Source organism: Neodothiora populina (genome assembly GCF_041146345.1).
Source record: "Neodothiora populina strain CPC 39397 chromosome Unknown canker_contig_16, whole genome shotgun sequence".
Lineage (NCBI taxonomy): Eukaryota > Fungi > Ascomycota > Dothideomycetes > Dothideales > Dothioraceae > Neodothiora > Neodothiora populina.
The window spans coordinates 864,476-891,844 of NW_027191409.1; the positions used below are offsets into that span (position 1 = coordinate 864,476).

The window sequence follows — 27,369 nt, forward strand, 5'->3', positions numbered from 1 at the left end:
ATGGCAGCACCACCACAAAACCTACCACCTCCATACCCACCCGCCGGCTACGGTCCGTCGTCTCACTACGATCAGAAACCCCCACCCATGGGCCCCAACGGCCAGGGTATGGGGATGAACACGATGGCAGCGACCAATCAGATGGCGGCGCAATCTCTAGAGCGAGAAAAGGACGGGAAGAGATACACGTACGTCCCGAGCGCCATCCCCTGGTCCGCCATGTGCACGCTGACACGTTGTGCAGTCTCCGAGTTGAGCAACAGCCCGTCCGAGCGCGCATGTGTGGCTTCGGTGACAAGGTAAGCGACATCCAATCTTTCTCGAAATCAAGGCCATGGGTTCTGGCTTGGGGGTCTTCTTATTTCATCTGCATTTTCTGAGACAAAGTTTGTCCTATAGGATCGGAGACCAATCACGCCTCCGCCATGCATCAGGCTCATCGTGACGGACATCAAGACCGGGCTTGAGATACCAGCTGAGTATGTTGTTGCAACTTTGATGTTTTTAATATCAGCGTTACGAGGCTGATGATACTTCTTCTCCGCCATTGCAGTCAAACGGACCCCACCTTCTTTGTTCTCCAAGTCGATCTTTGGGATGACACGGGTTTGCACGAGAAGAACGTCGTGAGAGCAGCAAGCAACTCTCCCGCCACATCCATCTCGACCGCCACAACCACATCTTACCCACCTCCACCAGATCGAGTCTATGCGGTGCCTCAGCCGCCGATGGGCGCCGTGTTCCAACACTCGTACGGTGGTCAGATGATGGCTCCCTCGCAGCCTCCAAACCCGTATGCGCCTCAAATGTACCAACAGCCACAATCGTTGCCATCAATGTACCCCCCTAGTCCTCAAACAGGATACTATCCTCCTCCGTCCATGCAGCAATCGGCTTATCCAGGCTATCCTGGGGGCCCATCTGCTGGACCAGGTCCCATGGGATATCCTGCCTATTCGCCCGCAGTCATCCCGCAGCCTCCGCAAACCGGCATGTTCACGAGAAATCTCATCGGAAGTCTTACAGTGAATGCATTCACTCTGAAAGATCCCAAGGGCAAGGAAGGTCACTGGTTCATCCTCCAGGATCTTTCTGTTCGAACCGAAGGAACGTTTAGGTGCGTTTTTCCTTTTGTTGCAAGCTAGTCCCCTCACTGACATGGTTTTCGTACTGCAGATTGAAGATGAACTTTGTCGATGTAGGCGCCGCGATGGGCGATGGTAGACAGGGACTCAACCGAGCCACCGCACCCGTTCTCGCATCGGTCTTCTCGCAGCCTTTCCAGGTATTTTCAGCGAAGAAGTTCCCTGGCGTCATTGAGAGCACAGAGCTCAGCAAGACATTTGCCGGACAGGGAATCAAGATCCCAATCCGCAAGGATGGCGGCAAGTCTGATAACAAGGAGGAAGACGACGACTAGGGTCTCTCGAGGGCTCTCAATTTTCATACACAAAGAACCCAACACTCGCCTGAGTCGACCCGGACCGGACCTCCTGGAATGAAATGAGTCGGGCTTTCGGCTTGTTACCGTCTAAAGCCTTGACCAGCGCGAGTCTATCAAACAGCCTCGTGAGCCGCGGATCAGATGATGACCAAAAGACTAAGATGAGCTCCAGGCTCTGGAACAGGGCTGATGGGAACGATCCTGGGAAGAATGAGTCGGAGGACATTGGGCCCAGGCTCTTTCTACGTGTAGGACCGCATCGCCAAATCTTCGCTGTGGAAGACCTGTCCACAAATATAGCGGGATCGGATGTAGTCCTCCCAGTCCAACCATTCATTTCTCCGTCTACAAGACACCAAGACCGATCCTGGGACAGAAAAGCAATGCAGCGATTTTCTACAAAGCTATCAGCGAGTATTGGGGAGGCTCTCAAAACGAGAGGCATGAGAACGAGAAAGAGGAGAAAGAAGTCCTCGCACACGCTCGTCTGGGGTTTCTACGCTCTGTCAATGCGAAAGAGAGCGAGTCTCTCGTTTAGTCAGTTCGCGCTGTCTTCCTTACACCGGACACGAAAACATCCAGGAGCTATCCATAACCCGCTAAAGACGAGCAATCACCAAGAAATAGAAACGCCGATGAGCAATGACTTTGTTGCTCAGGAGGGGCTCCAGGATCCATTTGGGAGGCTCGGCATGATCCTCATTCAATCACTTTTCTCCCTGTTCCCCTCTTCCTCCTCTTCGACTTGTGATGATCCCCGAAAGAGGAAACGCAAAAGCAAGAAGAAGCAAGAAGAAGCAAGATGATTTTTATCACTTTTCCACTTGTTCGAACTGTTATTACTACAACCCCTTTCAACTATCCACTCTTCTCCACCTTGCCGGATATCTGGTCCCTTTCTTGGTGTTTCTACGAGCAGTATTAGTAGCTTTTTCTGGGACGATTGCTGTCGTCGTCGTTTTGTCGGTTTTTGTTATTGTTGTTGTTCGTTCTTAGAATACATTATATATATATATATATATATACACTTGTATTACTATTGCTTGCTCTTTTTTCTTCACTACCGCCGATTGGCGTTATCGTTGATGTGCTTAGATTGGATATGTATGCGTGACTCGTCATATGGTTTGTGGTTGGAGTAGGTATATATAGAGGGAAAACAGGATATATGTACCGTACTCATGCTTGGTTTTTCCATCGCGTTGCTGCTATGTACTATATATAACCTGTCTGTCTGTCTGTGTGATTGACTGCTCTCGGAACTTCTCGAGTCGCGCATGTCTTTCCCTTGGCTTTCCTCGCTCGCTTCTTGCTCGTTCACCCGCTGCTTGCCATCCATGTTGGATTCGTCGCCTATCCCAAGCATTTACTCTGCTAAAAGCAAAAGCGAAGAATTCGGAACATGAATTTTCTCTCCCCTGCCTGCCTGCCTGCCTGCGTTCTCTTTCTCCACTCTCATGCCCAGAACACACCCTGAACACGAAGTAGACCGGAATCAGAAGCAAAAGGCGACTACTTGTCATCACAATACCCAGGCGCCTTGACATCGCTGCCCCCCGCCCAGCTGATGACGGTCAGAGCGGTCGTGTAGCCCATGACAGCGAAGCCGAAGAGGACGAGACACACGTCTGCGATTTTCTTCCATGTCTTGCCGTCTGCTGCTGTGCGGTAGTGCATGAGAGGCTAGTGAAGAAGAAAAAAAAAAGGGTCAGCTGTTGGGTTCTCTTTTGTTTGTTTTGGGTTTTCGGAAGGGGGGGAAAAAGGACTTACGGGGTAAATGTACACCAGAGGCACGCAAGCGAAACTTCCGACGATGGCGACGAATTTGTCTAGATCGTTGGATCCGGCGTACGCAATGGCTCCGCACAGGATGACCATGAAGAAGCGGAAGACGTTCTTCTCCCATTTGATCCTGGGGTTGTATTTTCCTGTCCTGCTGAATAACTGCTGCGACGTGATTTCGATGGCGGGGTAGATCTGCAGAGGAGTCGATAGCAAGATGGCCACCGAGTAAATAAACTGGACGCCGTTGACCATCTTGCTGTCCTGAGGCATGTTGAGCAGAATGACGGTCTTGGTCGCGGATCCGTATGCTGCGTACGACAAGGCGCCGATGGATACCATGACTACGGTCACCACTGCCATGACCACTCCGAGAACTTTGGGGAATTTCTCTGGGTTCTTCATGCCTGACTGGATGGGAATGATGAGTCCTATTCCTTCGAATGTGAAGATGGCGGTTCCGATGAACAGAGTCCAGTCGTTGCTGTTGAAAAGCTCAATGTCTGCTATGCCGTGATTGGTCGCCAATGTGAAAATATCGTAGTAGTACAAGTAGACAAGACCGAGCACGATAAAAGCGTCAGCAACTAGTGCTGGTTTCTGAATGTTGTTGATATTGCGGTAGAGACTCAGGGGCATGAAAATGACAATTTGCAGCAAGATCAGCCATTTAATGTCGACGAAAGTGCGACATTTCGTCACTGCCGAAATAAAAGCTTGCAGGTTCTCGCCGACGAAGACGATATATGCAGCTGCGAATCCTATTTGACTGACGACAAGCGAAAAGTTGATGAGGTTGCGGAAGTGCTTGCCGTAGATTTGTCCTCCCATGTCGCCGAATGAGGCGTGGATTCGCAGTCGGACGTTGACCAACAGAATAAAGCACCAGAAGCTGAGGGCGGCAATGAGCAAGAGAACGACGTTGCTGAAAAGCATACCACCGTTGAGAAAAGCTCGAGGCAGAAAGAGGACACCGGTTCCGACAAACGACTTCAACAGAAGCAGAGCGGCACCACCAGGACTGGCACCACCGGCCTTCTTGACCTTTCTTCTTCTCCTTCTCTTGCTCGGAGTCAGAAGAGCACTGTCTTCTCCGTACTCTTCGTCTTCGTCGCGCTCTTCTCCATCCGTAGTGGTGTCGTCGTATTCGGAAGAGAAGTACTCGTCGGGGCCAAGATTCTCGTCATCCTCGTCAAGCGTCTCACCAGCGAAGTGCCCGTAAAGCGTGAGAAACTCGATGAAGTTATTGGCGACAAACTGAGGTTTGTTCCTGGGCGGTTCGGTGACAGAACGGGAATTGGAAGGGCGAGGTTCACGCCCGCTGTCGGGGCTCGGAGATGCAGCAGTTCTGCGGATGAATTCTCTTCGCAGACCACCGGGTTTCTTGATGTTTGCGACTTCGGGATCCTCATCATCGCGCGGCAGATTCATACTCAAACTTCTCCTCAACCGGCCATCCCGACGTTCGTCCTCCTCGGCAAGCTGCCTCTCTTTCGCATCCGTGTAGCGGTAGATGTGTCTCGTCATGTCTCCACCTTGCAGCTGCAGACTGTCGAACGCATCGTCATCTTCCTCATCCTCTTCCTCGAGTGCAGGTCTGGCGGGACTGCCTTCAGCCTGCGCTCTGAGATTGCTGCCAGAAGATCTGGTTCCGGGCCCGACGAGATGTCTCCTCAATACCTCAATGTCTTCGGTCCTACCCGGACTGCGACCGACACTGCTGTCACGGTGAGACCCAGCAAACGACCCGTAATTGCTCCTCGGTCCGGCCCCAGCTCGGAAGGACGAAGGGCCACTCGGAGATTCGGAGGGACCAGGAAGGTTTCCGAACCGGGGCGGGCTTTGTCCGAGAGACTGCTTGATGGCAGCAGAAAGGGAAGACGGGCCGGGTCCCGACCCGGCAATGTTGTGTGGTCTCGAGGCAGACCTGCCGGGCAGAGGGGTAGCGCTTTCCGAGTTGTCGTTAGAGCGCTGGGTAGCTATCTGTCGCACAGTCGGTGGTGTCCCGGGGACAGGTGAAGCTAAACGGGCTGTGGAGAAGCTCCGTGTTGATGGTGAACCAAAGGGAGAAGACTCGCGGCGAGATGAAGACGTCTGAGCAGGTTGGGCCTGAGATGAAGTCGAGGCGCTCCGGCTGTGTGATGATGCCATGATGGGTTGGATGATTGGTCAAACTTGTTGATGTTTGGTAATTGTATCACACACACAGAGACAGACGCTGATCGAAGGTATCCAGCCCTTGTCAGCTTAACGTCGCCGAGTATAAATTGATTGATTTGATTTCTTGTGTCGACAAGGGAGTGGACAGCAAGGAGAAGGAAAGAAGACGGCACGAGGTCAATATCCAGTGCACCTGACACTGAACAACCAAATCAGTGACCGCCTGACGGCTCCCGTCCGGGGAGTCGTGGTTGACGAGTAGTGGTGGTGATGGCAATGTGCTTTTGATAGCGTCGGTCTCGGCCTATCGGGACCAGTGCATGAATCGACGTGGATCTATCTCTGTGGATGCAGATGCAGATGCAGGTGATGCAGTAAATAGACACTGCAAGTAAGTGGATGCGAAGATAAGAGTGTCGCAGATAAGAGTACGGTAGGTATATACAAGACAGACTGAAAAGAAATACAAGTGCTTCTGTTTTGCACAAAGAGACTTTTCGATGCTTTGTGTAGAGTAAGGTATCCACTTCCAAGTGTTTATGCTGACGGGAGTGCAGACTCGGACTCAGACTCAGACTCAAACTCAGACTCAAACTCAGACTCGGGGCTCATCAGCACCTTGCAGTATCTCAACTACAGTATCTTACCTTAAGCTTCCACTGACAGCAGCCAAGTAAAAGGGTCAAAAGGAGCCGGATGTCTGTCAACCCCAGCCCCCTCGTCTTGCTAAAGCGAACGGCCAGTCCGCTTCTGCCGATTGATTATATTGCTTTGCTTCAACGACCTAAATAGCCGAGGATATCCCTCCCAAGAGACGTCAGCCTTGGCAAATCAGTCCTTGAAGAGGCAGGACAAAACTAATCCTCTATCGGCGCAGCTCTAGTGTCTTGTAGTACTGTACAGTACCGTGCTGTATCTTAGCTACAGCGAGATAGCCTACAGTGCTTCGCAGCTACAGTATACTAGTCGTGTTACAGGACGACGCGAATTGAATAGAGATTTGATAGGCAGGTCACGCACACAAACGGGCCGAAAACAGGTTCCACGCGTGCTGCTGAAAGACGAGAATCCGTCGGCTTGTCCGCGTTCTATTTTCTTGCTCGTACAAGTAAACATCCTACTCGCTGTCGCTAGCGCTAACCTCGTCGACCGCTCCGTCCTCGTCCTCGTCTTCCTCACTGTCCTGCTGCTCCGTAGGCCCATCCATGACGAAGGCGGCGAGACACGTTATGCGGTGTCCGGTCTCATGTGCTCCGATTAATGTCCCCACCTGCGCGTGCTCTCCTGCTGCTTTCGCAATCTCTTCGTCGCCTTCCACCTCCGCTGGTGCCGAGAGCTCTGACGCGCTGAACTTCCACACCCGCACTGCGCCGTCGCTGCTGCCTGTTACTATGAGCAGAGGAGCAGTCACGCCTGCATCGTCTGCGGCAGCTGGTAGGACTACGAAATCCTTGATTCTGCCAATGAACCCGGATGCAACACCGCCAATCTGAGCAATCGCTTCGCAGCTTGCGAACTTTTGTTTGGGTGACGACGGTGCAGTAAGTTTCTTGACATCGTACAGCATGATCCTTCCATCCTCTGTTGAGACTGCGAGAAGACTATGGCCCTCTGGCACATGTGAGGCCGGCAGGAAGTGCATCTGGTGGATCTTGGTGAGTGGAGATGGTCGAATGGTTGCCTTTGGCACAGAGTCCTGCATTACATGTTAGTCCATCGAACACATGATAGATGGTATCAGAAGAAGACATACCATGCCATATATCACCGCTCCTCGCTCAAATCCCACGATATATTCTTCACCATCCTCACTCCACAGCACTTTCCTTCCCTCTCCGCTGCCGTACCTGCCCTCGCCGACAGCTTGTAGGAGCTCTCGGTCGAAATTGAGCACACCGGCCTTCTTTCCAGTCACCAGATTCCATAATCTCATGCTCTTTTCTCCCTTGCCAACGCTGACCATGACCTTCATGCTTGGATGAATGGCAAAATCATTGACACCTGCGGGCACTTCTCCCGGCCCTGCAGTATCGCCAGACGGCCTACCCACAGGCTTCGGGATCGGGCATTTGATCGTAGATAGCACAGTCCAGTCGCGCGTCCGTGAGATGGCAACGGTGTTGTCGTCGGCCGCACTGAAGAGCTTGCCCTTGGTGGGAAACTGCAGCTTGTTGACGCTGCGCGCGTGATGTAATAGACTGCCCAGTTCGCGGTTTCTCGAGTTCTCGGCAATGCTAGTGTTTGCTAATGATGGTAATTGAGGCTCGTTGGAAGTCACAGGGGGGGATGTCGAGAGGTTGTAGAGGTTGATGCGCTCGTCTGTGCTGCCGGTCGCGAGGATTCGCTTGTGGGCTTCGGTGGGAGGAGAGAGGGCCAGACATCTCAGAGCAGACGAGTGTGCTGCGAACAAGAAGGTATCCGTCACGGCAAGCTTGGTGTCTGCTGTTGCTGCTGCATCCTTGTCGCTCTTGGCTGTGGTCTTTTGGGTGATGCGGTTGGTAGGGAAGGTAGCTACGAATCCATGTAACACGCGCTCGTAGGATCCAGTGACAATCTGAATGGAGAGCTGTTCGCTTCTTGCGTCCAATGCTGTGGTTTCGCCATTCTTTACTGCAGCACTGGAAGACTTCTTTACTACACTCCCCGTCTTGGGAGAAGCTATCGACTCCGAAGTCTCAGATGACTTTTTGCTTTTCTTTGTGGCTGCATCACTTGCAAATCTGGCATTCTTCTCTGTCTTAGCCCGCGCAGCCTGCAAATCTTCTCTCTTTCTTTTGACCATTTTGAGGAGATTTGTGTTATAATTCGAACACTGATAATCACAATGTTTATTTCTCTGATGTACCCAAAGAAAAAAAAAGTTCAGTGAGATCACAGGCTTGGGGTATTATCGATCAGAAGAATCCGAAGCCAGTATCTCTATGTGGTCTGTGCGTCGCTTGAACCAAACCCTTTCCTGGTCCAGTCCCAAAAGTCCCCCTTTGCAAACACGGAAGGGCAGGTGCACCTCAAAGCAGCACACATACTGTACACGTACTTTGTACAAAGCAGAAAGCGCACATCCCCCGCGACGCCCGTGAAGAAACACCATCTCATTCACTCGTCAAGACGCGAAACTCCCATCGCCACACATATAATTTCTTACAGCACGCGCCTCAGCCCGTCATCATTTGTTTGAATGACTGGTGCTGTTGAATGCTTGATTGACTGCTTCTTCTATGTCACTAGCATCATTACGTGATGGAACGCTGTCCGCAAAGTCATCCGATAGAGCGTACGTGTTTTTGCAATTTTCTCACGGGCGCATTTATCTGCAGTCTATTATTTGTTCTCTTGCGAAACCGAAAAGTCGCTCCGCTTGTATTTTCGACGCGTTGTTGTGAAGTTATGCTGATTTGATTGCAGGGCATCGCTCAGGAAGCGGTCGTCGAAGCTGCGCGCATTGAACGCCATCACCGCAACCATTACCCAGCACTGTGGTCTCTCCCCGAGCCTCAACACCGACTTCGATGCCATCCCTGCCCCACCACTCACTCCTTCCGAGTCCCGCTTTCTCGATGAGAACGATTTAGAGAAGTATGTCATTTAAGAATCACGTGCACTGGTCATCTCAATTCTTTATGTAGGCTTACCTTTCCCTTCTTTTGATAGAGGGCGCTACTTTCGGAATGATAGTCTGCCTGTAACACTAAAGGCCCTTGAGTCTATCTCTCCATTTAAACTAAGGCCCAAGTCGGCAGGCGACGAGGCGTCTGGTGTGGCAAAAGCCTCCACAGAGAATGCTGCTCCTGCTTCGCATCCGACTGCGAATGGTATCCGGGATGTCGTGGACTCCAAACCCCCTCTTGACCTTGCCAAGGAGGCACCATTGGATCAAGTGCCTACGGACTTCTATCCCAAACGTGCTGATAGTGGACCCATCAAGCCATCCGACGTCGCGAGGAAGAATCCTGACCATCATGCGAAGACTGTTCACTTACCACCCAGGGAAGTCCAGGAAGAACGTCTTAGAGCAAGACGGCAGAGTCGAGATGAGCTTCGCGCCGCGCAATTGCGTGAAGCTGAGCATGTTCCTGTCGATGTTGCCTCTTCGCCATCGTCCACTGTAGGAGGATGGTCCGCGGCGACTCCTGCCCCAGCTGATCATTCACCCATGACTAGCGTTGGGGATGAAGCAACTGCGGTAGCAGACCGTCAGGACAAAAAGTCCGATGACAGCCAGGCTATGGCTATCGATGAGACTTCCGAAAAGCGTGAGCACGACAAGGCCCTTGATGCGCAGAAAGAAGCAGCTCGCCGAGAGATCCTTGGCCCAGATCTGGCATCCCCTGGTGTTCAATTACGCCTAGAACAGGAACAGGCAGCCAAAGCCAGTCAAGTTGCGCAGGCCGCGGGTGCTGCGGCCTCAGCCGCCACTTCTGCTCTTGAAAGCGGCCCCCCTTCTAAATCAGAAGCAGCTGTTCCGGAACCTCACGACTCGGCTTCAGGACCGCCCAAATCAATCACTGATGGCCCTACTAAGACGCTTGACGCTGCCAAATCCCAGCCTCCTCGACCAACAACCTTGAAAGATTCCTCCAGCGATCTAACGCAGCCACCTCTGCCAACCCCGTCCACTCCGGCTTCCGACAAGGCAATTGTGAGCAAGACGCCAACGACTGCCGTACAGACGACACCACTTGTGCCATCTGGCTCGCTGCGCCAGAAGCCGGTCTCTGACGTCATCAGCAAGAGCCCAAAGTCGTCACCATCTGGCATTCGACGTGGACCTGGTTCCGAGGCAGTCGCCACTATAGACCCCTCGAGGCTCTCGCACAACCCCCAGACCCTTTTACGGCAGGAGCGCGCAAAGCCAGAGCAGCGCATATCCGAAGCTCAAGATCAAGTCCGCTCAACCAGCGAGTCGCATCGCTACGATGATCTTCCTCTATCTTGCGAGGGATATGAAGCTTTGAGAGGCGCTCCCGAGGATCCAATGAGAGATTATCTGGAACCACTCTTCCGCATGCAAACCCACGACAATCTTCCCATTAACAAGACGCTAGCTGAGCTTTTGACCAGGGCGAACAAGGTCGTAAGTACGTCAGATCAGTTCGCAGGCATACACGAGAGACAAGACCATAGAATACTTCGTCGGATCTATGCTCTGCAGAATGCGAACAAGTGGTCTCTGAGGCAAATGCAGCCAGCTGAGGAGCCTGAGGCACCTAAGACCCACATGGATTACCTCATTGCCGAGATGAGATGGATGAGGACCGACTTTCGGCAGGAGAGGAAGTACAAAAAGCAGCTTGCAAAGTACTTTGCCGAGGAGTGTGCTGCGTGGGTCAACTCTGACGCATCGGGGAGATTCTCACGACAGATCGCTGTTAAGGCATCGAATGAGGCGAAGACTACTTCTAACGCTCCTCATTCTCCCGCCGAGACAAATTTCGAGAACCATGATCAAGGAAGTCAAGATGCCACCTCACTGCCCGAACTCGAGCCAGCGGATGAGCGTGACGCCTCTTCTCCGGAATCTGATCTACCAAGGACTCCTAATCATATCTACGTGCCCAAGGACATCTTTCCGGCTATGAGTATGGACAAGGACAACCTTCACAATCTGGACACTGATCAATTCCTCGGCGCTATAAATGAACTCCCGCTTTATACGACATTTGACGACGACCCCCCACACCCTGATGCCATCGTGCAGAGACCTGTTCCTTCAGTATCGAAGTTCTGTGAAGCAAAGCTTATGATCAAGATACCCGATCCCATCAAGAAAAGGAGCCGCTACGACTATTCCGAAGAAGACGAGGATGATGCACTATCGCAAATCCCCAAAGTCAAACGTACCCGCGCTAAGGACGGTGGCGGTCTCGACCCGGAGCAGACCGACGTGGCTCTCTTCGATCCAGAAAACAAGTTATTGCGAGACAGGCTTCATTCGAATACTGCGTTCCGTCCTCCATCTGAGTTTCCAATGCCAGCGTCACATTTCTACGAGTTCCGTACCTCCTCGCAATGGATTGCAGAAGATGATCAGTTACTCAGGCGACTTGCCAAGGATTACTCGTTCAATTGGTCCCTTATTGCTGACGAGATGTCTTTGCCGTCTAAGTTGGCAGGTGCCGCGGATCGTCGAACTCCTTGGGAGTGCTTTGAACGGTGGGTCGAGCTTGAGAGTCTTCCTAATGAGATGCGTAAGACACTCTACTTCAAGACCTGGAATCAGCGGATCGAGACTGCGCAGCGGAACAATGATCTACGCTACCAAGCCCAACTGCAGCAACAGTCACAAAACGGAGCGCAGCCACAGAATATCCAGCGACGTAGAACGCAGCCCGTACGGGTTGAAAAGCGCAGGACTAGTCGATACCTGCATGTCGTCGATGCAATGCGGAAGAACGCTCGCAAGAGGGAACAGCATGCGCATAAGCAGGCAGAAGGTGAGCCAATCTTTCGTGGGAAGCAACTATGTTACGCACCATCACTGACACATCTCACAGCTCAAAAAGCGGCCTCGTTGCGCAAACAGCACGAAAGCACTGCCCCGAAGGGTGTCATGCATTCACCCGCCGAGTTTAGTCGACTTCGCCATGAGAGAGACGTGCAATACGCTCAACGACAAGAACAATATCGACAACAAGTGCTTGAACGTCAACGGCAGGCAGCCTTGCAACAACGATCTGGACAGTATGCAGGTCAGGCGGGCCACCCTAATGCGAATCAACAGAGACCTGCCAATGGCCAGCAAGCGCAACCCGGTCACCCCACGCAGCATGTCGGCCAGAACGGTCAGATGCAGCCGCCTGCACAAGGCCAAGCACCCAGAGGCAGCAATGCACATCTCGCGAACGCACAGATGGGCATGCAGGGCAATATCCCTCAAGCACAGATGCAAGCCAATATGCGTGGCGGCAGCAACAATGTTACGAGTCACGGCCCAGCAGACAGCATGCAACAGCAACGTCTCGCTCTCGAACAAGCCCATCGCCAAGCTCAGCTTAAGCAGCAAGCCCAGATGAATGGTCAGCAGTTCCAGATGGGCCCTCCAAATCGTGCGAGCCCTGGCGGAGCTCATGTCCCGAACGGAATGATGAACGGCCAAGCCAACCCCGCCATGATGTCGGCTATACAGCAGCAGCAACAAGTCACTTCGCATGGCTCAGCCCCAAATGGTACCTCGATGCAGCAAAATTACAATGCTCATACCAACGGTACCGCAGTATCTGCATCGCCCCACGTGCCTACACCTCCAAACCCGTCCGTCCAGCCCAATCATCCGCAGCAATCGCAGACGCTGCCTCAACAGCAGCATTCCCACCAGCAGGGACAGCAACACCAAAACGTGCAGTCGCAGACGCCGCATCCTCAGCAGCTATCCTCAGGCCATGTTCCTGCCATCACTCAAATCACACATCAGCTTCAAGCCAAACATCCAAACGCCACGCCAGAGCAGATCAAAGAATTGACTAGCCAGCATCTGAAACAGTTCTACAGCCAACAGCAAACTCACCAGGCTCGACAGAATGCCATGCATGCAGCCGCAGGTACACAAGGTGTCGCGCACACACCATCGACCCCGGCCGCCTACAACCAGAATCAAGCACAATCTCAGACTGCCTTCCAGCAAAACACCAATGCTACTCCGAACGGACACCCAAATGGCACTAACAATGTTCACCAAACTCCTAACATGCAAGCCAATGGCCATCAAGCGTATGGTAACAACCCCGCCAATGGAGTCAGCCAAAATCAGTACTCTTCAGCTATGCGACAACAATTGATCCAGCAACGGCAAAATCAATTGCAGACAGCAGCGGTACAGGCAGCAAATGGCAGTCCCCGTGTCGCTCAGGCAAGTCCTAACGTCACTCACGCGAGTCCGAGCATGAGCCAAGCCGTGCCCAGCAACATGAGTACCGGCGGCGCTGCACAAGCACAACAACTGAACCGTACACCTACACCTCAAATGGCTCGACTCAGCAGCGCAGGCCCAAATGTCACTGGCAATGTCAATCTCACCAGCAACAATAACACGACTCCGACCAATCAAGTCAATGGACAAGGAAACGTTGTTGTCCCTCCTAATACCAACCACCAGAGCCCTGCGTCTGGTGGAATGGCGCAAGGTAGTCCCAGAGCCGTTGCTGCCGGAGTAGCTCAGAGACAGTGAAGATAGATTGTAAGATGTATGGATGGATCGCACGGGGATGGACTGTATTGCGTCGGAAGCTTCAATAGAGCAAAGCAGACAGGCAGCAACTGCCTCACACAAACAAATCAGAAACAGACGAAGAGATAGCACAATACGCAATAGCATAGCATAAAACAAGCATCCGAGTGGAAGAAGGAAAACAAAAAAGAACTCCAGAATCTCCCCCTCTGCTACCTTGATTGAATTGAGTTGCAAGCGACAAGCAAGAACGCGTAGCCCGTGAAACTGTATGTGACTCTGGTTCTTGCTCTTTCCATGTGTCTTTCACTTTTACTCTCAGCCAAAATTCTCGAAGATCGGCATCGAATGGTTTACAAGCGTGAGGTGGTCATATCTTGTCTGTTATCCTGATGCGCTGTTCTATCCTTGACACAAGTAATCAAAACGAGACCGAGAGATACTCCATGACCTCTGCGCCTCCCACTCCGGCGCCAACCAATCTGCTTCCCTGCGCTTGCCCCTCGCACACACACGCATTCTCAATAAGGCGGAGCCGTAGTCGTCTCCCGTGCCGCAGAGGCGAAATCCTCGCCCTCCAGCATATCAGCGTAGATCTGCAACGACGTGCCAATAACGTCGACGATAGCCCACGTCTGCGCGCCTCGGAAGATGGTGGCCCAGACTCTCAGGACGCCGGCGCTCAGATGTCTGTATTTGGCAGTTGCGGCCATTGCCTGCTGCTGCTGCTGCTGCTGATGCTGCTGGTGACGGTGGTGGTGATGGGTCGACGAAGAAGCAGAGGACGCAGACGCAGGCAGAGGAGAAGGGTAGCGAGGCGCGTTCCACAGCGCGGGAGGGATGGCGAATTCCGTTTCGTCGAGCATGGTCTTGACTAGGCCTACGATGCGCTTCTCGTCGTCTGTCATTGGTGGATCGAGGGGTTGAGGGCCGGTTGAGAGTGCTTCGAGCCATTTGGAGAGCAGGAAGGCGCATTCTAGTGAACACAGTGAGTGTTGGATCGACCAGATGAAGGTCTGGGTTTGGGCGACTAGTCGCACGCCGATCTTGACGGGGATTGATAGCGCGTGGGCGGAGTGTAGTACTGCGCGCACGAGTTTGGGCGTGCGTTTGATGGCGGGCGATTCGCGGAAAGCGTTTGCGATTTGGAACGGGTCGCGAGAGTCGAGGGCTCGTCCGGGCCCTGTGTCGATGTTGAGTCTGATATAGGCGAGTCGTAGCAAAGCAGTCGAGTTGAAGGCGAGTGGTCCGTTGGGGTCCATGGGGTCGAGAGAGGATTCCGGGTTGCGTTTCCAGCCTAATTGCCAATTGTACAAGGCCTGCTCCAAGGCGGTGATGTCTTCTGGTAGTAGGTCTCCATCGCCATCGTAGCGACATTTCGCGGTTTGACGCACGAAGAATATGTGTTGGATTATTGCATGAATCATGATGTAGTTTCCTAAAGATGTGTTCCACTCGGTTATGTCTCGGCCTCCTTTGACAAAAAGTCGACCAAGCGCGTCTTCGAACGTTGTTGGCTTCACTGCTTTCTTTCGCGCTTCCCGCCAGTCTTGTTCGCTGGATGCCCTAAACTCTTCAGAGCTTGACGGAAGTATCATCTTCAACTCGGCTAGTGGAAGTCAGTAAGGTTCGTCTCGCTGCACATTGACAGAACATACAATTGAGTATCAGTGGCGGTATATTGTAGACGATGCAATGAAGGTTGAAGAAGCAGAACACGATGAACTTGGTCCTCTTGACAGTCTCCAGGCGCACCCATTCATCCCAGCTTGAGACGTCTTCTTCAGCACCGGAGCTTCGTAGGCCATCATCTCTCACAAGTGTCGCTAATGTGGAGGGGATAGCAAGAGCTTCTCTCAATATCTCTCTATGCTTGGCCCAAGTTGCCATTGCCATTAGTAACAGGAGCGCCTGCGCAGTCTGCATAAGGTCCTCTGGACCTGAGTCGTCCGGCGTCGCAGCATAGGACTCCATCCCAGATGGTGCGGAATGAGAAAGACTATCGCGTGAATACATTGAGCTTGATCGATAATTGCTGCGTGTTGCTGCTAGTCGAGCATCTCTCCTGCGAAGGCGTTTTGAGACAATAGCTTGACTGGCATGAAATAGCTCTACCCCTCGATCCGGCTCGAAACAATACTGAGCGCCGACTGCTGCCATTGCTAGGATAAGCTCGATGGAACAAGATTCGAGGGTGATGGTTGGAATGTGCAGAAACGGCAGGTGCTCGTGAAATCCACTGATATATGCAGCTAGGTAGCGAGAAAGTCCTAGACGTGTAGGTAGCCTACAGTCTGGACTGACCACGGACGCGAACGGGCTGAACTTGTCCGCAAACGTCTGCATATCTGTGACTGACAGGTCAGAAAGAGGGCGTCTCCTCGGCTTACGATTCCGGCTGTATGGTGTACGTTCTTCTGGCTGAAGTGAGGGTAGCCTTGAGCCGAATCGTGAAAATGAGACCTGGTCCTCTATCCGCGAAGGACTCGAGAGAGGATTGAAGGGAGCCAAGCGTGGACCATGTCCGCCAGCAGGTTCGTCATTAAGACTTAGCGATTCCGGCGAAAAGAATGGTACAGGTTGCTCGGCACTGATGACTGACGAGAAATGGTTTGATGAAAAGGCTCCATTGTCCAGGAATGCAGCAAGATTATCAAGAGATCCTTCGAAGTCGGGGTCATTATGCACTGTCAAAGCTAAATTTTCGGCCGGAAGGTGAGTTGTTGTCGACAACGATGCAGAAGGACCTGGAGCAGAAAAGTCGGGTCGGCCATTCGGGATTTGAAATGGATGAGGTGCAGTTTGAGCTCTATACGGCGTTGTTGGTTCTGCCAGACTGTGCATGCTTGCCGCGGTAGCAGCCATAGAGTCCTGGAGCGCAGCTTGTTCGGCAGCAAATGATAAGGTTGCCAGGAAGTCATGGCCATGGTCTCTATTTGCCGGATATGTTTCCCTGTAAATCGAATGACTGCTGTGAGCTGGCCGTGTCACTATAGGTCGCTGGATCAGGGTCGGTGACTCCCAAGGCAGGAGACCGTTCTGCTCCTCCCCATGGTTGTTATTGGGGGGGTTCCTCTTGCGTTTCTTGCCTGCCGGCCTAGAGCCCTCCGCTCGTCGATCTGTGACATCCTTCTTATGTGTAAGTCTCTCATGACGGACAAGCAAGTCGCTGTGCCTGTCAGAAAAAATCTAAAGCAAGTCTACGTGAATTTGGTGATATACCTTCTGGTGAAGCGGCTCTCACATTGGGGACAATGAAAAGGTTTCTCCTGGGTATGGGTCCGTTCGTGTCTGTCAGCATGCTCTTTCCTTGCAAACAGTCTGTCACAGAAACTACATCCGAATCGCTTTTCCTTCCCTCGAGGACTGCTCCCTTCGCCGCTTGCAAAGTCTTCCATCACGAAATAATCTATGTATGCATGTGATGCGGAGAGAATGCAGCTGCGGGGTGAAACGCGGAGAACTTTCGCTCGCCAAGCGCTTGTCCGTTCCCCTCCTTTGTTTTGTCGCCGATGACAACATGGAGCTACTGTACTTTTACCGTATCTTACCGGCAACACTCGGACGCGTCTCGCTGCCACGCGCCACCGTCGTCCTGCTTGTCAATCATCTTAGGAGTGAGATTCTGTGTAAGAGACAGGTCTCTTTCATATCATTATAACGATTTGGGCGATTGAAGAGGTCGAGATAAAGATTCATTCCCGAGTCACACAGCAAGCATGCCGAGTCATGGACTTGTAAGACGTCTTCATGCTGTGAAACAATACTGTCCACCCACAGCAAAGGCGCGTCCTGAAGCTCCTATGTCTGTGCTACTGGATCATCATCCTGGAAGGATGGGTGTCTACAAATCGCACTCTTTCAATGCTTTCTCCAACCTCTCGAAATCCTTAATCACCATGGCGCATTACGGGTCAAAGTTCACAAATCCAGATGTAGATTGTCTCTGCAGCTGATCCTACCTCCACTGGCTACCAATCCAAACATTTATGCCTTCTCTACTTCCGGGCCACGTTCATGGGCAGTCCTGTACCTGATTGATCGCCATAACCTATGTTTGTGACCTTGCGGCCTGTATCCACTTTGGGGTATGTAAAGTCTTGGCAGTTGGGGAAATGGGTAATTTGAAGTGTATCGAGGGACACCCTGTGCATTGGACTTACTACTTTCACACTAACCGCATTGTATTCTACAGCAGGCAGTATAGTGAAGTGTATTGCAGCGGACTTGAATTGTATTTGCTATTTCTACTCATCGTGATGCTAATGAATTCGATGGTCTCCCGCATTTTAATTCCCCATAGCCGAAGTAAACGAGTCTGCAGAACTATGAAGGTTAACGATGGTTACCTGAGATGCAATGTCAAGGTGTCCAATTCAAGCATTTAATAGCCATGATCAAGTGTCCCTCAATATAATTTGTCTCCCCTACCTTAACCAGCCTCTTCGAACGCATTGCCTCTTACCGCCTTGCCATTGACCAATGATCCCATATGCGTGTGACTGAAGTCTTGGGCGTGCATACGAAGCGCGAACACCTGTCTGAAAAAAGCTAGAGGACTTGAAGTGAATGGACAATGTTCTGGCCAGCCAATCTGCTTCCGAATCTCCGGTGCAGCGAAGCCATCACTACCGATTTGTTGGTCTTTGGGCCGACGTGATGGGGTGACAACGCCAAGGAAATGGCAAAGCTTCTCGTACTCTGATAGTGACTTCAGATATAGAGCGCCCGAGAAGAGACTTAGGTCTCTCATGGCCTCTGCTGGTGGTCGACGGTCGCTTGGCCTGGCACTAGGGGTGTAAAAGTCCATTCTGTCAAAAGATGCCATTTTCTTGTTGAACCTAGCGGCGTAGGTCCGTAGCCGGACCGTTTGAGACTTCCTGATGAGCGCCATCAGCTCATTGGCTTCGAATGGACTTATGATGAGGACATCATCTCCTGAGAGACTTGTCAGGCTCCAGCTGACAGGCTTGAGAAATTCATCCATTCTGTGTTCCTTGGACAGCTCGACTGAATCCGCGAAGTCCTTGGTAACGTTCAGAGAGAGCATTTCCGGCATGATGTTGTCACCCCTGGCTGCAACTTCTGCCGATGTACGCATGAATATGGTGAGTGCATTGACGATTCTTGAGCCTTTTCTTTTGTCAAGACGCCCAGTCTGCACAAAGTACTCCGCCCCAGGGCTTATCCTTGGGACTAGAGCTTTCATGTTGCCGGGTCGCTCGATCTGTCGCTCTCTCTCAACCTCATGAGCAACCTCTCGTTCTTGTTCATTGTCCATACAATAGTCCTCCAGAGGCATGCTGGTCATCCTGTCGACCCCTCTTACCAGATGCGCCATAACTGGGTCGGTAGAGCTGCGGTCCAGAAGATGGTTGAAAGGATTTACCGACTCCGCCCGAACCCCATACATCTGTTCAAGCGTTTGCGACTCGTCTTCTCGTACCGCGTCCCAGAAGGCCATGACTCTTGATTCGTCATCGGCTGCGTCCTCAAGGTTTATGTCGGAAGGAAACCAATCATCTATGGCAGTTTGTCGATGCAAGTATTCGAGACCTTGCATAACGCGCAGCGACCGAGCGGATTCCATTGCCTGACAAGTCTGCTCCATACACCAGATGAGTACGTCTTTAGAAGTTATCGTGGCTGAGGGTTCTTTTATTCCGCTACAGATACTGTTGTGTACTTCCGGAGGCGATAAGTAACATAGTGAGTGGCCCTTTCCAAGCTTTCGTAGACGCATACAAGCTGTGGACGCATTAGTACACCAGTATTAGACGATCGAGCATGATCGAGCTTACCTTGCACAAGTCGATCTTTCACTAAGCGAGGTCCCAATGTCACGGCAGCTCGAGCTCCTATAGGTATAGCAAGATCTACACCTCTCGTGTGTACATCGTCAAGATATACAAGGCAATCTGTCAGATTAGCACGGTAGGCTGAAAGACGAAGTGCAACAATGACATCGCTTCGATCGAGGACCATTGACTCGTCGCTATCATCGAAATACACTGCTGCCTTCGCTTGGGTGGCAGGGACATGTTTGAGCCACTCTTGGGCAACCTGAAGATTAGTCATCCTAAGGACCTGAGCACCCACATCAATGAGAACATTGACACGAGGAATCTGCTCCGACACAAGAGCAAGGAGATCTCTCGATAAGGTACAGCTATAAGACAGCGACTCGGGTCAAGGCCGTACTCCACGTGCCAGCGCTTCTGCTGAAGCGCGAACATCAGGATGCCATGAGCTATCATGTCCCTGAACATCAACAGGATCTTGAATAGTTTGGGATTGCTGCAGGCTTCAGTGATCGTACCGAGCTCTTTCGCAGAGAAAGATCGGTCGCCGATGAATATTGACATAGCCCTTCGCGTGTCTGCACTGCAGTAATCGAGAGAGAATCCCATATTACCATCCGTGATGTCCTCCACAAGCAAATCCAATAGTACGTCACCAATACCATGTTGTATGAATCGCATGAATGGGAAAGAACCACTTTTCCCCTCCACTTCGAGACTTTCTGGATGCGAGCTTGCGAGTTTGGACACGTGGTAAGCGGTCCGCGCCAACAATGTTTGTGCGATAAGCCAACGATCTGGTTGGCCGTCAAGCATTTGTTGGGTGCCTACGGTGTACACTAGCTGGAAGCGAACGTCGAGGATCTCATCGCTCTCGTCTAACACATCACGACAATGGGATTGAAGCCATCTGTCAACTTCGAAGAGCTCGACAGCAAGATCTTGGTCCGAAGACATCTTTTCTATGCCCATCAATCTGAATGACAGGATATGCTCGGGAAGAGATATCAGAGCGCCACGGTTGGTCTGACATTCGCAGAAAAGCGACGCCAGCCGTCTGGTCGCAGCTCCATCAAGCTTCGTTTTCCTGGAGAATGGAACGTGGTAAGTTCTCTGATCGAGCAACCCACCGAGACGCTGAGAAAGAAGTTGCATAGTCTGACGTAGCAAAGGGTTCAAGACTATGACACGGACAAGTCGTTTAGTATCGGCCAAAGCAGCGATGACCATCGGAATGATGACAGAAGATTTGCCCTCGGCCATATTAAGCTGAAGGACAGAATTACGATGCGAATGGGGCATGATCATTTCATGAGCCACCTCTGCTTGAGTAGCACGTATCGTGATGTTGTTCTCAATTTCAAGCAATAGCCAGCTTGGGTATTGACCCATCGACCATCCCTGTCGTCCAGTAGAAGCAAGTTCCGTCAAGACACTCCGATTGTCCTGCCTAAGCAATGCCTTACGGATTCGAATCATACGTTGAAGATCGGAAACAGCCTCGCCAACATCCAGTAATATCCTTTTCCAATCATCGTCAAGGCTGTCGAACCGACTGCTACTCAAGTGACCAAGTAAGCATCGTTTGGTAATGCAGGGCCACAATCCAGCAGCTTGAAACACAATCTCTGACGGAGTCGCAGGAGCGAGTGCGGTCTGGACGGAGTTGCATACGGCGACTACTCGTTCTTGTAGTAGTCGGTACATTGTGGCTGCCGTATTGCTTTTATTCTCTAGGGCCTGGAGACTTTCTTCAAGCACCTCGCGAAAGTTTTGACGTCTTTTATCATCATTGGATGGAAGTCCTTCGATCATCGCCCTCACCTCTGAGTAATTCGATGGGTTACTCATTCTCGGATTCGATTCAAGAAGTAATCCAGAGTGCTTTTGCCGTACTTTGACACGACCTGACCTGATACCATCTTTGAGGAGCTTTCCACGAGTGGTAGCAAAGCGCGGACGTAATGGTATGTCCACGAGCTCAGACGCGATACATGGTGGCAAAGTCCTGTCGACATGTTCGCATTGTATTGCTTTTAGCTTCACCTCGAGTCGACCCACGAACTGGACGTATTGCTCATTCTTGTGCCACGTGTTGAAGAGCTCCTGGCATGCACTAATTGCAGCGCTAACATCAATGTACTTGAATAAATGTGGATTGGGTGGGTGCCTGATACGCGTCCTAGGCCACTGAGACTCGATGTGAGATATTAGAGATGTCTTCTGCCTGCTAAGCTCGTCGTTGACGCTATTCAGATGATTGCTTCTCTGCCGGCGTCGTCGACCATTGTAACGACTTGACTCGACATTGTATGCATGACTGAGATGTTCGTCTATCTTCACATAAATGTCCATTTCTTCCCAGTCCCATCCAAGACCCAGCTGGTACGAGTCGTGGCCTTCTGGGGGGTCTATTTCGTCTAATTCGCAGAAGTCGTAGTGAAAAGCAAAGCTGAGTAATGTTCGAACATGGACTACATCCTCACTTCTGCAACCGAATGCGATAGCGCAGGATGTGAACATCAACTTGAACATATCATCGTCTCGTTCAGAGAAGCGATACCATTCATATAGTGAGCCCCATTGGGAAGAGAGTTCAAGTTCTGTGAGGGAGGGGTATGGAACCAGCTCGAAAACCGTATTGAATCCAGAAACAGTAGACCATTCCTGTATCAACTGCTGCAGATTGGTATATGTGTGCACTTCGTCAGGCCATTGCTTTACTAGGCTTGCCACGCCAAAAACCCTTTGTGTGCGCTCATGATGGCCGTATCGATCCCGAGAAGCATAAATGACGTCTTTTGGCTTCTTTCCTTGCTCATCATATGCAGAGGTCGAGCGTCGCGTATATCTGTTACGTGTACGGGCTCTTGTGAGTAATCGTGCCTCACCTCGCCCATGTATGAAATTGCTTCTGGCGTCCGTGTCTATCACCCCTTCATAAAGCCCAGCAAACTTCTCGTTGTGATCTAAGATCACCCTGGCAGCTGGATAGAAGTCGTCTGCCTGGGACAATTGAGATAGATTCTTATCCCACGAGACAATCTGCATCAACTTTTTGAAGGGTGGATAATAGGTTCGTCTTGGCGTTAGTTGTGAAATGCCTTCGAGAACCCTCAATGAATCTTCTGCAAGTGGCATGCATGTGAAAGTGGACGCTTAATTGACAATCGCGAGCGCCTCTTCAGTGCCAGTCTGGCTAGTGAATGGATCCGGGACGATATATGATGTGACGGCATGCAGGTAGGCCTTATAAAGCGTACTTGAACTATCTGGTGCGCCGCGTAGTTTGCCCAGATGAGGATCAAGTGTGTACGCAAAGTGCTTCTGTGATGCACAGTCATCTAGTGTGATGCAGGAACACACATAGTTGTGTCTTCGTTGCTACATGACCTGACCATAAGGTATGAGCATTGTTCGCTGCACAATGTTCAGCATTTCGGGCTTCTGCCATAGCCTTAGGTCTGTCGACGAGACATCGTCTCGAAGTATAATTTTACTCCTGAGTCCTAGTAAAGTGCCGGCATCTTGGTTTTCATCAACGATCGCATCGTATTCGATCGATCTAAGCTGGCCATCTGCCGTGACGACAAAGTGAAGATTGAGTCGGTGAAGATTCATCTCAACCTGACCAGATCGGGAGAGAAAGACATGTATATGGGTATCTTTGTCTATGACTCCAAATACACGGAAGAGCGACGAGCACAGGGCGTTCGAAGGCTCGAGTAGCGTTCTCTGACCTACACTCGATTTTGCTTGTGCACATTTCAGATCCGTGTGCGAGAGAATCAGCGTAGAGTCGCTGCTCATGGGTTGCCAGATCCGATCCCACGGTCGAAAATAGACTGTGGCGGCAGCTTCTTCAAACCAATGAATGTATGACTCGACAAAATGCTCAGGAAGATCGTCACTCAAGGTAGTTGAGAGGTCTTGCTTGCAGTATATGGCCGTCAAGCCTCGTCTTCACTATCACTTTGTGTTGCAGAAACCCAAGATGCACCTCATTGCCATGAATGGGACGCGATGCCCTGTAAGACATTCCAGTCATGTCAGACACGAACACGCTCAAGACTGTAGATTCGAACAGCTTCTGAAAGAATGAATCGTTTTTGAAGTGTTCAGGTACCTTGCCGATTGGCTGTCCGTCCACCAGTAATTCGCCTGTAAGAAGACAGTAGTGGACGGCCTGGACCCTTGAGTTCTCCATGGGCAGAGTATAGCAGTGGAGCCATTGCCCTCCTGTAGTCTTATCCATTTGCCACGAAGACGGCAATGCTGCGCCATGCCAAAATCGCTGGAGGGCTCTGCTGAGCCTGGAACCTTTCTTGGCTATGAGAAGTCGCATTCGCGGCTCAAGTTTGTGAGATATCTTGTCGCGACGTAAGAGACTACTCCTCAGACCGCTACTAAGACCCCACTCTTGGATCGGAACGCAACTCCGTATGACACTGTTTGTCTCAGCGGCAAGGGCAACGCCCTCGGCATTTTGTAGTGTTGTAAGAATGGCTGAGTCGTCTACATCGAATGTCTGATAGCACAGAAGAGCAGCAATTAGTTGAAGTATATTGCCACCTTCTTTATGTGAGGTATCGAAAGATAATGCGTCTTCCATCTCTACTCGACAGTACCAATTTGCAGTCGTGTTGCGTGCACTCTCGAGGAGTACAAGACATCCTTCGATGATATCATGACAGTCGGTTTGTCGCGGAGCCAACGAGAACAGTCAAAGCGTAAGTTGGATGATTGTCGACATACTTTTATGCTCATTCCAATTGCTCTGAATAGCATAGAACCTCTTTTGCAACATTTGTAAAAGCTTACGACAAAAGCCTGGATATTGCAGCTCACTGTGTTGAAGTCGTGAGCTGGTGGTCTCAGGACGACCTACTTCAAATGCTGTCTGGAGGAACAGGGTGTTGACAGCGGCTGCATTGTGACTGATATTATCGTATCCCAGCTCTTTTACGATATGGAGCCATTGGATCCTTTCCCCTGCACGCAAAGAGCCAAATGCCACAAATTCCTTTAGCGATATCTCCACATCACACTCGCTGTGCCATGCTAGAACATCATTCAAGTTATGGTCACAGTCGTGTACCGTCCATGTAAGATTTGTATATGGTCCTGGTTCGAGCTTCAGCGTACAGAGTGCTTTCAGCTTAGACGGCGCAGTCGACTGGCGGAGCCATAATCCTCGCTCTCGGTCCCACAATTCGTACTTCAGGCCGTTGTTGACGCTTACAGCTTTCTGACCTGCAGGCAAGGGTAAAGTGCGGTAATGTGCAGCCAGAAAGGATTTTGTAGTAGATGCCAGAGTAATCCGAGGTTGACGATGTTGGTGGGCATTGTGCTTGCTTAGCTGATTATAATTAGGCAAGCACACCCGGCCGTCAGCATGAGACTTTACAACATGGCGTTGGCCAACGTCATGCAGCAGTAACCATGTAACATCCCTCCATATCATGAATTCCGGTGGTGACGATAGCTCAAACACTGCCGCCTTGCGTTGAACATCATCACGCGGCAGAGAGGCCTCATCTGGAGTTATTGTCAGTACTTGTGTGATGGTCAAGGGCTGCCGCTTCATCCGTCAGGCGCTTGTGCGTAGCGTTCGCCGACGCCAGTTCTTCAATCTTATGGTCTCTCTTCGCTTTGTCGTCCTTGTCGATTCGATCCTGGAGATCCTTGAGTTCCTGGCACTGATAGAAGTAGCGTACAGCGAAGCTACTTGATTTGAGATCTGTGAATATTCATTCTCGGGGTGAGAGTACAGCAGACGCTTGGCAGTGTCTCTCAGCAAGATGAAGGTCAACAACATGTAAGCGCTGCATCTGTGCCAATCTCGGCAGCAGCAACGGCTCCAGCGTGGCGGAACGGATCTCGGGAGAGTACTCCCACAACAGAGGTAGTCTGTCCAAGCAATTTCTGTCCAGGGTAACCCAAAGTTCGTGTATTACAAGCAGCGCCTCCGACATCTCTATTGGACTGGATGTGTATGCGATCTGCACCAGGGACCAGTAGTCCTGGACAAGTTCGGCTAGACCTTGACAACATTGTAACGAGAACGGATCGCTACGTCGCCCGTCTGTCCAAGTTTGAAGGTGAGCCACAACCCAGAACTCGATGTCAGCAAGGATCCAAGCTGTAGCTTGTGAGGAGAACTTCTTCAGGGATGGGAGTTGCTGAGGAATCTGCTGAGCTCGCTGTTTCACAGTGCGAGCAACCTCAGTCGGTTCCTCTGATAGCTGTCTCGAGATTGCTGACATCAGAAGAGGACGAGTTCTAGGCAGGACCAAAGAAGTTGCGTTATCCCACCCGACCGTAGGAAATGAAGATACTTTCGTTGAGTCTTCGCGCTGTATTTTTGACCAACGTTCTGAAAGTATCAGGTTGGCTCTTCTGGAGATGTCCACAATTATGTCTACATCGATCTCACCATGCTCATGTTCAAGCTTGTGGATGCGCTGAGCAAGTTTTGCGTGGATGACTGCGATTGTATCACTAGGCAAGTCCGATGACACACTTATGTCCAGGAGACATGCCACTAGAAATATGCCAAATAGTTTGTAGTTCTTTGTAGCCTGTCTCATGTCTGTAGATGTTATTAGGGTTCTTTGTATGGCGACTTTGAGCACAAGCAGGAAGGGTAAACGACGCCATGGTGTCTTTGCATCTTGCCATAGGACCTCATCGCGTATGCGCTTCTGCAGCGTAGCAGGATGACCAATCCTGCCTAAAGCTAGGAGCATGGTCATGAAGTAGTCCGACACAAAAGCGGGAACAGTAGTGTCTCGTTCTTCCTGCACACGACTTCCTGCCTTCATCGTCGTGGCAGCTAGACTCTCGATGGCCTCGCTGTTCATGTCGCATATACATTTGACCAGTTGAGTGCAGAAATTACTGTCAGATAGGAGATCTGCAGGACAGGTCACAGCATGCCCCGGGAATGTCCTCAGCAAGCGTCCTGTGGTAGAAACAACACTCTCATTCGTGGCAGAAGCTTCAAAGCTCTCGAATGTAAGGTCATCCTTATGACTGTGAAAGATCAGGAGGCCAGAGTCCTGCGCAGTCAACGATATTACGAAATGCTCTGCTCACGTTAGCTATAATACCTTTGTGAAGTCGAACAGGACAAGAATTGTTTTAGGCATACCGCCAGGAGGAGAATCCAGGAGTTGATCGCGGAGAACGTCTTCCAGCAGATCATCGTCTTGCCTGATCCTGGCCAAATTTGGCAACATCTGAAGCACGGGCTGCCATGTTTGCAAAGAAGCGTTGTCATGCGAACGTAGTGATATGAGAGTTTTGACGACATGTATGAACAGGCACAGGACATCCCGTTCGATCACCCATGTATTATCATCAGCATGTTGTGGTAGTTGAGGAGGCAATATAACGTGTTCCAACACCGCTTGAAGATTATCAAGTTCTAAGTTGGCGACCTTTAGAGGATCCAATTTCGTCGCGGATATTGTTCGTCGTTAGGCTGTTCAGGAAAGGTTATGATTGTAGGGAGGGAGGGACTGGCGCTTCTAGTAAATAGAGATGTCAGGTGTGAGAGTGACTGAACTAACAAGCACACTAACACAACTTGCTTCTTCCATTCTGTACTGCCTAAAGCGATGTTTGTAGTGTAGCAAAGTAAGGTAAAAGGAACTAAGTGGTGGCGGGGGGTGGAGAAGCAACAAGGACAAACTCGTCGCAGCGAAGTCGCTGGAAGGTGTTGACCTCGCTTAGACAGAGGTCGCATGTCTAAGTGCCCTGTTTGCCTTGTCTGCCGTCGCTCTTGCTCTAACCTGCGAATAGTGGAGCTTGTGCCTGAGATCGCACCCAACCTTAGACTGAGCCTACTCATTTCCTGATGCTCTGCTAGTAGAGACCAAGAGCAGGACTTGTAGGTTCGCGCCGTCTGTCAGCATTTTACTTCAAGCACCTTAGCACGAAAAGAGGTAATGCCTGTCGAACGAGGCGTGGGTAACCTTGAAAAGGTGGGTGAGGACAACAACCACGAATCCGCA

At 51.1% G+C, this 27,369-nt stretch overlaps 5 protein-coding genes across 8 annotated transcripts; 2 read left to right on the plus strand and 3 right to left on the minus strand.

The window, feature by feature from the left end:
* On the plus strand, positions 1-1,420 carry AAFC00_003627 (uncharacterized protein; the record flags this gene model as incomplete). Its single annotated transcript, XM_069343129.1, has 5 exons — positions 1-188; positions 245-299; positions 400-479; positions 554-1,117; positions 1,177-1,420. 5 exons carry the CDS (start codon positions 1-3, stop codon positions 1,418-1,420), a joined length of 1,131 nt encoding a protein of 376 aa, XP_069200943.1.
* A 1,536-nt stretch (positions 1,421-2,956) lies between these two features.
* Positions 2,957-5,377, minus strand: AAFC00_003628 (uncharacterized protein; the record flags this gene model as incomplete). Its single annotated transcript, XM_069343131.1, has 2 exons — positions 2,957-3,127; positions 3,215-5,377. The coding sequence occupies 2 exons, from the start codon at positions 5,375-5,377 to the stop codon at positions 2,957-2,959; spliced, it is 2,334 nt and encodes a 777-aa protein (XP_069200944.1).
* A 1,126-nt stretch (positions 5,378-6,503) lies between these two features.
* On the minus strand, positions 6,504-8,168 carry AAFC00_003629 (uncharacterized protein; the record flags this gene model as incomplete). Its single annotated transcript, XM_069343132.1, has 2 exons — positions 6,504-7,082; positions 7,140-8,168. The coding sequence occupies 2 exons, from the start codon at positions 8,166-8,168 to the stop codon at positions 6,504-6,506; spliced, it is 1,608 nt and encodes a 535-aa protein (XP_069200945.1).
* A 436-nt stretch (positions 8,169-8,604) lies between these two features.
* Positions 8,605-13,550, plus strand: AAFC00_003630 (uncharacterized protein; the record flags this gene model as incomplete). 3 transcript variants are annotated; one of them, XM_069343133.1, is made up of 6 exons in its annotated part: positions 8,605-8,660; positions 8,792-8,962; positions 9,038-11,820; positions 11,881-12,641; positions 12,729-13,098; positions 13,144-13,550. In XM_069343133.1, the coding sequence occupies 6 exons, from the start codon at positions 8,605-8,607 to the stop codon at positions 13,548-13,550; spliced, it is 4,548 nt and encodes a 1,515-aa protein (XP_069200947.1). The 3 variants fall into 3 exon arrangements, with proteins under 3 accessions (XP_069200947.1, XP_069200946.1, XP_069200948.1); XM_069347751.1 differs by having other exon boundaries at positions 12,729-13,550; XM_069343134.1 differs by having other exon boundaries at positions 11,881-13,550.
* A 521-nt stretch (positions 13,551-14,071) lies between these two features.
* On the minus strand, positions 14,072-16,948 carry AAFC00_003631 (uncharacterized protein; the record flags this gene model as incomplete). Of its 2 annotated transcripts, none has more annotated exons than XM_069347752.1 (3): positions 14,072-15,159; positions 15,209-16,719; positions 16,773-16,948. In XM_069347752.1, the coding sequence occupies 3 exons, from the start codon at positions 16,946-16,948 to the stop codon at positions 14,072-14,074; spliced, it is 2,775 nt and encodes a 924-aa protein (XP_069200950.1). The 2 variants fall into 2 exon arrangements, with proteins under 2 accessions (XP_069200950.1, XP_069200949.1); XM_069347753.1 differs by having other exon boundaries at positions 15,209-16,725.
* Positions 16,949-27,369: the final 10,421 nt, after the last annotated feature.